At 50.3% G+C, this 13,177-nt stretch overlaps 1 protein-coding gene across 1 annotated transcript; it reads right to left on the reverse strand.

Moving 5' to 3' along the window:
- Positions 1-982: 982 nt before the first annotated feature.
- Positions 983-1,996, reverse strand: FOXB2 (forkhead box B2). Its single transcript, XM_054987337.1, has one exon. It carries the CDS (start codon positions 1,994-1,996, stop codon positions 983-985), a length of 1,014 nt encoding a protein of 337 aa, XP_054843312.1.
- Positions 1,997-13,177: the final 11,181 nt, after the last annotated feature.

The raw sequence follows: 13,177 nt of genomic DNA on the forward strand, positions 1-13,177 counted from the left end.
AGGGAATGTGTAGTTTTACCTTCCCATAATTTGTATTATGGTGGGAAATTTCGGTGTATTATTTTGCTATGTCATATTTCCCAAAGTTTAGTTTACAAAACCATAACAAGAATGCCCAGTTCCAGGCTAATCTGCTGGACTTTAATTTTATGCCACCCTGACTTTGTTCTGATTAGGCTCTTTCTTGGTTATATACATTTCAACTTGTCTGTTGTCATTCTTAGTAGTCAGTGTTGGGCTGACCAGGCAAAGGTTCTATATAACTTAAACACTACTTTGAAAATAAAAAGGAGTGCTAGTGCAAGATATCCATATGCATTTCATAGGGCTTACTGAAATCAATGGCAAAATTGACATTGATATAATGGTTGAAGATTGCACCCGTACATAGCCACCCTAAAAGACTCCCTGGAGTATGAGATTTTGAAAAAGAAATGCCGTCTATTCTTTTTCCAATTGCCCTTCATTCTAAAGCATACTTAATTGGGAATAGTTTTACAGATGTCAAGTGCAGAGGCCACATTAGCTTAGGATGGCAATTTGTCAACTAGCTATAGGCATTTTTAGTCTGGAGTAAATTCATTCATTGGAGGGAACTTACTTCCAAAGGGGTGATAGCTTATATCCTTTTTCTTGTCTCTGTTAATTTGATACCAGGATGTTAAGGACTGCAGTTTTGGGAATAGAGCTTGAGGATCTCTGGCCTATTGGTACACCATTTAAAGTCTGTAAACAGAATATGACTGGTACAACTAAAATATTTACCTTGTGCTTGTGATGATTAACGGTTAATACAGAAGCTCTTGACTCAGCCTGGCTGTCAACAATCTGATTGTACAACAATTGAAATATGGAATTTAGAAGAGTTAAAATAAATTACGCCCCCCTCCCCACACACTCCTCCATACTTTGCTCTTAATACATTTGTATCCCAAGGGAGGAGAGGAAAAACCAATGCCCCTCTTTTCTCGGAGTCCTTTTCCTAGGAATGTACCAAGGCAGAATGTAAGGAGCCTTTGCCATCGGAAGAGTTTGGTGGCGTCTGTTCCAGGAGGGAAGAGGACGAGCTGGGCGAAGGGGGTGGGCAGAGCTGCTGCTGTGCCGCCGGGTTGACTGCCAGGGCAGGGATGGCGGGTGCCGGGGGGAGAGCCGGGGTGGGCTTGATGGGCACGGGAATGGCAGGCAGAGTCTGGGCGGAGGGGTGGCAGATGGCCTTCATGGGCATGCCGAAGGGTCCGTACTCGCCTGGGGAGAGGGACACGCCACCCACCGGCTCCATGACGCCCACGTGGGGCCAGACGGAGCTGACCATGGTGCTGATCTGCTGGCTGGCCACCGGGTAGCCCAGGTGGTGCATCACCGAGGCCAAGGGCAGCCCGCCGCTCTGAATCACGCCCTTGTAGTCTCGGCCGATCAGGTTCTCGATGGCGAAGGGGTGCTTGAACCCGGGCGCGGGGCTGTAGGGTTGGAACTGGGGCAGCCTTCCCACGGCGGCGGCGGCGGCGGCGGCGGCAGCCACAGCGGAGTCCGGGTGCGCCTTGCCTGGCGCGGGCGGCTGCGGAGCCGGAGGGGGCTGGTGGTGAGGGTGGAAGTAGTGGCTGAGGTGCGGGTGCAGCACCGGTCCGCTCTTGCCCGCGGCCGGCATGTGGGGCTCCGGCCGCGGCACCTTGAAGCGCTTTCTGCGCCGGAGGAAGCTGCCGTTCTCGAACATGTCCCCGCAGTCCGGGTGCAGCGCCCAGAAGCTGCCTTTGCCCGGCTGGTCCGGCCGCCGCGGGATTTTGATGAAGCAGTCGTTGAAGGAGAGGTTGTGGCGCAGCGAGTTTTGCCAGCGCTGCGTGTGCTCGCGGTAGTAAGGGAAGCGCTCCATGATGAACTTGTAGATGTCGCTCAAGGGGAGCATCTTCTCGGCCGAGTGCTGGATGGCCATTGCCGTCAGCGAGATGTACGAGTAAGGCGGCTTCTGGTCACTGTAGGAACTCTTGCCCGGACGAGGCATGGCACATATTCACCCACCGCTCCGGCTGCACCGTCTAGAAGGACCACCCGCCCAGATCCTAAGGACCTCTTCCTCCCGAGAGTTGCCCCAGCCTCACGACAGAGCCATTAGTTGTGTTCAAAAGCGACAAAGTCGTCCGAGGGTTCACAGGACATCACCGCCAAGCTCCCATGGATGTCTACGGCGTTTGAAAGTGGCATCCCAAGCCTTAAAGTCGAGGCGATAAACCACAGACGTTTCCGAACGCCTGCTCAGCGTGCCCCTCCAAACTCCGTCGCAACTGGTCCTCCTCAGCAGATCTGTGACCCCGCTGGGCAAAACACGGCTAGCAAAATGTTCTGTCACCCCACAGCTGGTCTGAATCACTCTCCCGCCCGCAGCTCCCTGTCCCCCCTCCCCAGGACTAGCACTCCGATTCTACACACATTTACCATTCATTTCACCGGAACCTTCTGCCAAGTAAGTGTGTGTAAAATCACAACACGGTCGCTCACTCAGCCTCTGACTAAGCGGAAAATCGTAACTTTAAGCCCCCCCTCCCCCTCGAAAATCTCCTGTACCAATAATCTGAAATGTATAACCTAGGACAAACAGATCACCTCCACCTTCCGGCCACTCTTGTATGCCATCCTTGTCCCAGTGCTAAGCACATTTATTCAGGAGCAAGTCCCGCTATGGAACTGAATTTCAGCCCTTCCCCGGGTTCCCGCCGCACATACCCTCTCGACTCAGACTGGACTTTTCTAGAGTTCGGTAAAGCCTTTTAGGAAGCAGGTCTTCCCCGAGCAGCCGCAGGAAAGCTTCCGACTTTTCTCACGGGGAGGTGGGGGGCTGCTGAAAGATCAAGGAAACCAGAGAAGGCCAGCCGCCCGCTTCGGGGGGCCGGAAGGCGGTTCGGAGGTTCCAGGCTGACAGTTTGTTGGCCGGTGTTTCTGCGCAGGGCTTTGGTGGAGAATTGGAGTCCCGGGAGGTACAGAGAGGCTGTGCTGGAAGCTGGAGGGCGTCGGAGGGACGACGGAGCAGGCACCTGGAGTCTAGGAGAGGCTGAAGCGCCCGGCGCCGACCTGTCCTTCGGTGAACGCGGAGGGAGAAGGTGGATGAGCGCGGCACGATGGCACTGCAGCTGGTCTTGTGGCTGGGCAGCGCTGCCTGGCTCAGTTTTGTGACGATTCCTAAGCGGGATACTGAAGCGCCCGCCCACGCCCCCTCCTGCTTCTCCGGCGTCACGTGGCTGGGACTTGGGGGTGCCAGAAGCCCCCGAGCGCCTTTCCCCCCCCCTCCCTCTTAAGCGGGCAAGGAGGGACCGGGGAGGAACGCGCGCGCTCGCCTGAGACCCCTCCTTGCGGGGGCAGGCGAGAAAGCGGCCGGACCTCTCCGGCTCCCCAGCGCCCGCCGCGCAGTCCCTGCCACTTCCTTGTGGTTCGTTTTCGCGGCGGCCGCGGAAACCCGTTCGGGCCCCCACCCCGCCTCCCGCCCAGGAAGCAATCCGTGGGTAAGATTCATGGCTAAGACGTACTGCTGTAAGACGCGCTCCTAGAAGAATATGTTATATGGACAGCAATTAGGCTCCCCTTTGAAGTGTTGCTGAAGGGGCTCGGAAAGAATTCGGCCTCGAAATGCTAACGTGAGGCCAGGGCGCTCTCGAAGGAGGCGACGGCTGCGGGGACCTGCTCTGTAGGCAAATGCGTTTTGCTAACATCAATGCGACTTGGTGGCATAAGAGCGTGAGCCACATCTTGCAGGCTTGGTTGGATCAGGACGGCTTCTTCGGGTCCTGTCCTGGGAGTAAATCCTATGCATTTCGAGACAAGTTACTTTCGAAACATGCCACATCGTGCCCCATTCGAAACCCTGACTTGGAAGCGAGTTCCATTTGAAGCAGCCGGATTTAGTCGGGCTCCATCTAAACATGTGCAGAAGCGGAGTGCTGTTTCAACCGAGGCTGCTATGCTCTGTGCGGTGCATTTCTGTGGCAAACTTCCGCAGGTTTCTCCGTATGATCTTTCCAGCCGTGATTCGGGAACAAAAACTTCACGGGTGCCAAACCTGAAAGGACTGCTACCGCCATGGCCCAGTAGTGGGGCATGCAGAAAGCCCCCAGTTCAACCCCCAACACCGCCAGTTAAAAGGATCAGGCAACGGTGATGACCTCTACTGAGACCCCGAAGGGCCTATCAGAAAAGACAGTGCTGACCACGGCAAATCAATGGACTAACTCGGTATGAAGCAAATGCATGCAAGCCAGCATTGCTTTTGCCCTACATGAAAAATTAGGTTTGTAGCTGCAGCGATCTCTCCTCCATACACAAGCACAGATATACTCCCACGTCACTGAATTTCATTATCGATATGGTTACCTTGGCTATTTGATTCACATTTTCTTCTCATTTGTGTCTTCTCTAAATAAATAGATGAAGGTATCTCGAAAGACATTAGGGAACTATTCAAACACTTTAAAAACGTAACCCAAGGGCTCGGGCCACGGTCTATGCAGAGTGAGATATGAAAGACTAAAGGAGACGCCGAGTGAATCGGTCATGGCAAGTCAACGCTGCGGCGCTCCTGTATTGGATTCCTCCTCGCATGTGATCCAAGTTGTCTTTTCCATTCAGGGAAAACGAAATTATAAGCATTCCAAAGTGCGAAACTAATTTTCCCTGCAAGTCAAATATAGGCACTTCCCCTACGTACATGGTGGAAATTGTTATTTGAATGGGTTCTCACCCTTTATGCGGTGGCTTTTATGCCCTCATTTAATTCACATACCTCAGTCTTCATGTGAACAAACTTTCAACCACTTTTAAAATAATAAACCAACATCTAGCCCATCTCTCTAGAGCTGAGAAAGTCCTGATCTAACGTTTAAAAAGGGAAGTGTGCAGATTTAAAAGAACCTAAACTTTTGTGTAACGAACCTGCCTTGATTCCGCAGCAAGAACCAGAAGCCAAAGTTTGGTTAAAAGCTATATGAGATGTGAACAGGTGCATGGTTTAAATGCCCCGCTCTTCAGGTTGGAATTGATTCGCATTTTCTAGATTCGAAGCAAAGATTTATCAATAGGTTAGTTTACATTCTCCATAAATCAATGAGCACTAAAATAATAATCCAAATTTAATACTTTGGAATAATCGCAATTTTCTGATTTTGTTGTAATGATTCTTAATAGAGGATAGAATAACTATACCACCATTTATATGCTTCGTGATTTCTTGTGTAAAGGAAAAAAACGGTTAAAATCTATGAGCAGCTAAACTCATTTTAATATGAATCTCCTAGCCTGTGGGACCTTACATCATCTTTTACAACTCACCTTGCCTCTTTTTCTCTCACAGATCTGACAGTCGTGCATTTCTGTGGTTCTGTCACTGGTATGTTTAAATATGGCAATTCACATAATCCAAAGAGGGAACGTCGAGATAAAATTAGTCCGATGATATGGCCCGGACCAGGTTACATTTATGAGCCTAAGAGAAGTTTTTGTTTTGATAGTTTGCGAGTGCTGGTAAATCTATAGAAATAATACTTCTTTTATTTTAAAATTATTCGGAACTTATTAAAATTAACGTGTTACTTCTCCCTGCTTAGTTCCCCAGCCCTTGTAATTTATATTTCCGTATTTATCTAATACTACTAAAATGCTCGCAAAAATGTGCAAGATCTTCTTGTAAAACCGCTACGTCCTTAAAGGCATTTATAGAACGCCATGAACAAACCAGGCGAGATATCTCTGGAAGTAGAGAGCAGTTGTTAGTTGGTCCTGAATTGGAGGGGTGTGTGTGTCCCATTAGCTTAGGGCCAAGCTACACATGACGAATGACACTTGAACAGCAAGTGTATTTCTCCCTGTTCGCTTGCCCTCCACTCAATCCACTTGCCGTTCAAGTGTCATTCGTCATGTGTAGCTTGGCCCTTAAACAAACTGTGCCATCCCTGTGGACAAAGACAAACCATTCCTGCATTGCTTCCTCTTAAACCCATTAGTGCTGCAAATAAGGACGCAGCGAGGTTTATAAGGGGCGAGCGACGCGGACCCCGAGCGACGCCTGTCTGCTGAGGCTGCCCGTCGAGGGTTCCCCCCTCTCTCCCCGCGGCTAAGCGCCTTCATTGCCGAGGCCGGGGCTGCAGGCGAGCGGGCGAGTTCTCCCCGACGTGCTCCTGGCTCTGGAGAAGGGAAGGGGCCGCTCTGCGCGCCCTGCCGCTGGAGATCCGCGAGGCAATTACGCCGCAGCCCCCGTCTGCTGCAGGCTAATGGCGCTGGCAGCCGCCGCGGCCGGTTCGGATTTCAGGGCTGAGCAAATTACACCTTCTCCAAATATTGGCTGCCGCCACCGCCACCGAGGAGCTGGCAGCCAGGCGGTGCCCCTGGGCTCGGCAATTAGCGCCGCGTCCTCTCCTGCCGCCCCCGCCCCCCACGCCAGGCAAGGGCTCTGGATGTATAGGTACAGGTATAGGTAGACCTCTCTCTTTATGTCCTTCCTGCGGGCCTCAAGAAAATCCCCGTGATTCGATGTCCGCGCAGAGCCCTTCCCGCCCCGATCGGAAGCTCCTGCCAGGTGCCTGGGGCTACTGCCTGCTCCCCGGGGGGCAGCAGCGGATAGCGTGGCAGGCAGCAGCTTTCGGTGGAGCCGGCCTGGCTGCGCCCTCGCCTGCCACCTCCAGGCACGGTTTCCGAGCGGCGAGGGATTTGGGGGGATCAGGCAGCTCGCCTGGGGACCGCCGGCAGCAGGGAGGAGAGACGAGGCCCGCCAAGCCGGGGCGTCCTGGTGCCAAGGCGGACTGCTGCGAGCTTTGGTGGCTGGCGAGCGGCCGTGCCCGATCCTAGTTCGGACCGTGTGCTTGTGGGCATCTGGCATTTTTCATTGTAACCGCTACACGCTCTGGTTGGCGTTTTTACAGCCAAGGCCTTCCAGCTCCGGTTCTGTTTCTTGGGCTCGCAATGCTTTGCCTCGCGGAGTGGCCATCGCCAGCCCGGAGGCGAGTGCGACAGTCCCGCGTGGCCTTCTGCGAGGTCGGGCCCACCGCCGCCAGTGCCCACCGAGGTGGCCGCGCCCAGCGCCACTGACTTCCGAAGGGAAGGAGTCGCGCAGTGTGGACGAGCAAGCGGGCAGCGCTAAGCAGCCGGCCTGAACCCTCAGCGCCCCAGCCCTGGAGCAAACCTGAATCTGCCCAGAGCGGGGCGGGGGGCGTCGGGATTTGAGCTTCCGACGTCGGATCCTGAAGACAGAAAATCGGGACGTGCAGTTGAGTCCTGGTGGAGGACGCGGGGCAGGGACCTACTTCACGGGAACGCGCAAAGGGCGCCTGCCTTAACACACACCCCCTCCGGCCAGTAGTCATTTCTCGACACGTGTCAGCGTAGGGAAGGCTTGGCAGGCTTCCCAGAGCCAGGGCGGTTTGGGAAGCCAGGCCTGCATGTTCACGCAGCCCGAGATTATCGGTGTGCTCAAAGATTCGGGTAGAGGGAGCGCGCTTAGGCCGCGGCCTTCCTGGCGCCCTCAGCTGCCTGCCGGGTCCCGGGACTCAGAGGGAAGCCTGGGTGGCAAGCAAGATCGGGCCCAGCCAGCGGGTTGCCGACTGCCGTCGCTCGCGGTCAGCTTGCAGAAGGCGTCGGAAGAAGGGGGCCCTGGCTCTCTGGGTGGCCTCTGCGGCGCCCCCGGGCTCCATCCCGCTTGGAACGGGCCAAGTTAGCGCCAAGCAGAGCGGGGCGACTTGCCGGTTAGCCATCCTGCCACGCTCAGCCGCGCGTTGCCCCTGCGCTTTCCACCGCTCCTTGTCCAGAGACTCGGCCAGGCCTGAGGCCCCCCATGCTGCAAACGCCGCACGGCCACGCCATGGCTGTGCTACGGGCACGTTCGCTCTCTGGGCAAACCCGCGTCATCCGGCAGAAGGGGAAGCTCTGCCCGGCCCGTCTTATTCTGCCCGGCCTCCCCCCTCCCTCCCCTTTGCTTCCCAACCCGCCCCCCCCCCGGGCGAGCGGCTACAAGCCCTCGAGTTCTGCGGCGCTTTCCCGTGGCCGCTGCCTCTTTAAACCAAGGAGCGGAGGGAGCGAACTCCAACATTAACAACGGGAAGCAAAGTTTTCCTTTCTCTTGTAAAGAGTAATAACAAAAGACTGTTCATCAGCAGCCAGGTGTCACGGTGCAACTCCTGACAGCAACTGTCTTCCTTTTGAGCCAGCCAGCTCTGGAATACATTACATTAATTAAGTCTTTGGTGATTTAGCCTCCTTAGAGAGACGTCCAACAATGTAATTAAGAGCATACTGGTTATATTAGGTATGAATATTCAAAACAGTGTCAATTAATTAGCCAACAGATCTCTCTCACTATGCCTCAACAGCCCCTGAAGTCCTCCAAGATGCATTTAAAGGGTCATTGACAGAAAAAGAAGGGAGCTTGCTTTCTGCTTTTAAATGTCTGGCCGTGTTTAAATTGCCTGCACCATTTTGTAATCATCTCTGTTTACACTGCCTTCCTGACCTCGGACATGAGAGTGTGGATGAGGTGTGTGTGTGGGGGGGGGGAGGACCAAGCGACTCAATGACAAGTCAAAGCCAAGATCTCTTATAATTAAAACCAGGCACTGTTGGAGCGAAAGGCCTTCTTAAAGGCACCATGGAGGCTAATCCATTCTCCATCCTCTCAGACATGTTAGAAAAATAAATATTAAATCTGCTATCACAAAGGGAGCTGTTAAACAGATACTAAACTGATATGCATAAAAAATTAATTAGGTAGTTTTCTCAGCATCAAACTCCTGGACAAATAACTACTTGTAAAGTACACCTTCTGGGCATATTGAACATATGCTGGAATTATCCTTAATTGACTAATTACATAAATTACTCATTAATTTTACAGCACATCAATTATAAAAGATATATCAATTAATTTTGCATAAATTAAGACTCGAGCCCCCCAAAACACAAGAGAGAGAAGCTGGTGTAACAAAACATGCAGAGAGGGGGAGGAAAAAACAATGTTTGTGTATTTGTAGATGGCAATAATAATTTGTTCTGCTCTGGGCACCGAGATTTTCTTAAGGAAAAACATCCTTGGCAATTAAAATAGTCCTAAAGACCACTTACGACGTGATCATGCGTGCACCAAGGCGAAACAGACCATTTAAATCAATTAGAATTGCTCTGATGGAAAATGAGAGCTTGGCAATGACAAAGTACTTAGACATTAGTAATCACAAATGATTTAACATCCACATTAAATGGCTGGCTGGGTAGTAAGGCTTATTTTCCTAAGTCAGCAGGGTGCCCATAACTAAGTAAGTTATATCTGTGTATCCCAAAGTAGACCTTGTTAACGATTTCACACACAATTGGTAGAAATTAATTTGACACCCTTCAGATCTAACACATACTTGTTTTGTTACTCAATCTTCTTACCTACCTCTCCTTACTAACCAGATCTTTTACATCCCTGCTTTACAAAGTGTGTGTGTGTAACTAAAATAAAGAAGCAGAGGCTTGTACAACTGAAAGGCAGTTGTGTGTGTATGTAGCTGTCACCAGCAAGGGCAGAGAGAAGTGCTGATCTGAGTCTTCTGCAGATGAACAGAGGTTGTGCTTTCTCTGTGGCAACATTGCTATGGGCTTTCTGACACCAGGTTAAAATGTGGCTTGAACAGAAAACATTTCCTTGCTGGCTGTTTTTATGTTTACAGAACTTCTTGGTTGTGTTGGTATTATTTATTTACAAGTGGGGAAACCGCGAGGATTTGCAGGGGCATCTAATTTACTGCTGTACCCCCCCCCCCAAACTCTTTCCTCTTTCTGTCCTGGTAACTCATATCCTCTTCCTTCCCCATCCACCCACAACCACTGTTTATTTGCCCCCCTCCAATCTTCAGTTTTATTTATTATTTATTTGCTTCATTTATACCACACCTCTCCAGTGGGGACCCAAAACAGTCTCCTCCATTTTATCCCTACAACAACCCTATGAAATAGATTAGGATAAGGGGGGCGGGGTGATCACCCAGAAAGATTCATGACAGAGTGGGGATCCCCAGACCCTAGTCTGGAAATCCACTCTGGTTATTTGGAGATTTTGGCTGAGTTGCCACCAACATGCACTCAGCTCTATCTGCTTCCAGCAGATTTTAGGGGGGCTGTGGAAACTGTGAACAGGTGCCTGGAGGTAGTTTTAGAATGGATATGGATTAACAAACTGATACTGAATCCTATGGGAAGAAGGTTTTACTCAGGAATTTCGGATGGAGTTGCACATCTCCTAAAGGAACAGGTTCGTAGCTGGACCCAGGCGTTCTGTTGGATAAACAGGTGGAAGCAATGGCTAGGAGTGCCCAGCTGCTGCCCTTCCTGAGCAGGAAAGATCTGGTGCATGCCCTGGTAACTCCTAGATTAGACTATTGCAATACATTGTGTGTGAGGTTGCCCTTGAAGACTGTCTGGAAGCTACATTTAGTATAAAATGCTGCAGCCAGAGTGTCTACTAGAGTGATGTTACCACGTGTTCCCTTTCACATGTTACCTTAGACATATGTGGACTCTCTAACTTGGGTTTGGGGCACTCACCAAGAACCACAACCATTTGAGGGAGTTCTGCGGCGCTTTCCCGTGGCTGCTGTCTCTTTCCATCAACTCCAACAGTAACCCTGCAAGAAGTTCAAAGGCGTACAGATGTTTTCCAAATACTTCTAAGTGTCTCTAATCCTTCAGGGCTTTCCTTTGGGTGTGACTAATTTTCTATGGAACTGTGATGGCTGTTTTTAGATCTCTTTAGTTGTAATCTCCAGCTGAGGACCTTTTCACAGATGTTATGCAGCAAAAAAACTCACCTGAAACACCATCTGAAGGGGAACATGGTACTGACCTCTCTGAGCCTCTGAAGGCACCTGTTGAATAAACAGCCCATCCCAAAGCCCATAAACAGTGCTGTACTGTGAAGTTCCAAGCCTCTTTGGGTTGGATCCTATGAACTGAAGGCCAAACTAAACATGGGGGGCAGGGGCCATTTGAGCAATTGAAAAAGGCATATGGAGGGGGGACAAATTACCTGGTTCTGTCATGCTGCAGGTCCTTGTGTAATTTTCAAATGGCTGAATTCAGCTCTGAAAAGGCATTCACATCCATAGATTGGACCCACGGACGCCATCATGTCTAGTTTTTCCATGAATGAAATGAGTGTACCTAACTAGCTTCTCCCCCTTCTGTCCACAGCATCCTGCACTTCCCAAGAGCTGCTTTAAAAGTTAAGATGGCCTTAAGAACAGAGTCATATGCAGAATGGAGGGATGCTATTGCTCTGTTCATGGTAAAGTTTATGCAAGAGGGGAAGGGGGTGATTTCTGCTAGTTTCTCTTTGAGCGGTGGCTCTCGTGTGCATCCTGTGTTGCTTCCAGCTCTGTTTTGAAGGGTCTTCTGGCTTTCAGAAGCAGCTAAAGTTCCAAGGGTCTTCTGGCTTTCAGTGGGGCACAGTGAGTTGAAGGGGAATAGGAGAATAGATCCATTTCAAGATCTCATTTCATTTGTAATTCATAGGATCCAACTCTTCCTCTTTTAAATTCTGTTCAGCTAATTGATGTGGCTTAAGCGTTATAAGCTCTTTCACTGGACTAATGTCTGTGCTGCCCATGGGGCTATTTCTAGTTCTTCAGACTCTTCCACTAAACTAGGAACCAGCTATCCTATTATCTTGCAGTTTTGCTCCTTGCTATCTGCCAAGAGTCCTGTTTGCTTCTTCAAGTGCTGCCTTTGAAAGACCAGATCCTTCAAGCAGCATCCCTTCTCTCCGCCTCACAGCCTGGAAAACAAAGTAAAATTAGAACCATTTCAGTGGATGTCCAGGATATCTTCCTTCAAGCCAGAAGACCGTGAACTAGAAATTTAGACTGGCTCCCACTATACAGTGCCTTTATATCAGGGCCAGCCAAAATAACATAAAGCTTTTGATCTCACCCAGTGTTTTGTGGGTTTTCAGTTATCCCTATTAAAAAAGTATTACATGGATTTTTAAAATTTTGTTTTGGATTTTGTGAGGGACAGTATAATTGACTGCAGCTTTTTCCTCTCTATAGAGAATTCATGCCTTGAGACATTTTTGAGATTTTTTTTTTAAAAATGGAAGGGGGCTTAACTTCCTCCCAGAGAAGAGTATAACCTGTGCTTGTGCAGATAATGCAGCTCTCTCTGCAGTTGCAGATGTATGGGAGAAAGAGGAGGTGGGGGGCAGCTGCTTCTGCCTGAGCCAGATAGGTAGAGGAAGCATCAGTGCAGCAGGCAGGCAGGGGAGGGGAGGGGTGGAGGGAGAGTGGGGGCGGGGGCTGCCGCCACATTTCCCCACCCACAGAGAGGTAGAGGGGGAGGAGCAAGGGGAGATGCCCCCTCCTGCCTTTCCTCCTTGGGCAAGTGCGAAAGAGCAGACCTCCCACCCCCACACCACCAAGGCAGCCGTACTGTGAGTGGGCAGGAAGGAGGAAAGCTGTCACTGCTCATCCCCTCTGCTGCTGAGGAGCCTGCAAGAGGGTGGGCGGAGGGGCAGGAGCTGCTGCTGCCTCTCCACATGTGGGCCAGGTGAGCAGCCAGGGGATGGGGGAGGATTTGGTTTTTCAGGTTAATTTGCTGATCTCCATTTCTTTGTTTTGCCAGAAAGCTTTAGCATCGTATTTGATTCTACAGATTTTTTGATTGCCCTTCAGGGCTGTTATCACATGTAATAGTTCCAATATGGAAGTGATCTAATAGAGTATCCATCCATCAATCAGGGACACTTCTATGTGAACGGCATTCCCAAGTATTTTAGGAAACCCAAATTTTCTTATGCAAACCCACCAGAAGTGGACCTGAATCTATACTTAGGGATTTTGAGGACATACTGAGAATAACAAGCTGTGAAATGGGAAAAAAATGACAACTCTCATAAAAACAAAGAAATTTTATTCACCCACCATATCCACACCTACACATATTCAAGATCCTTATTTTTATAAGACATTTGTTTTATTCCAACAAATCACAATACTCAATATAGGCTAAAATACTGGCAGATTTAGTATCTTGCAAACCACTGCCCAGCCATATTTAATCTCATTATTTTCACTAAATCTGAATGGGAAGGTAGAAGGATGATGTTATCATAAACCATAGCGCATACACTCACAATACAGTGCCCCCAGAATCAGTGTTTGGTGATTTGTCATGCAAA

The sequence above is a fragment of the Eublepharis macularius genome, chromosome 8 (assembly GCF_028583425.1).
Source record: "Eublepharis macularius isolate TG4126 chromosome 8, MPM_Emac_v1.0, whole genome shotgun sequence".
NCBI lineage: Eukaryota > Metazoa > Chordata > Lepidosauria > Squamata > Eublepharidae > Eublepharis > Eublepharis macularius.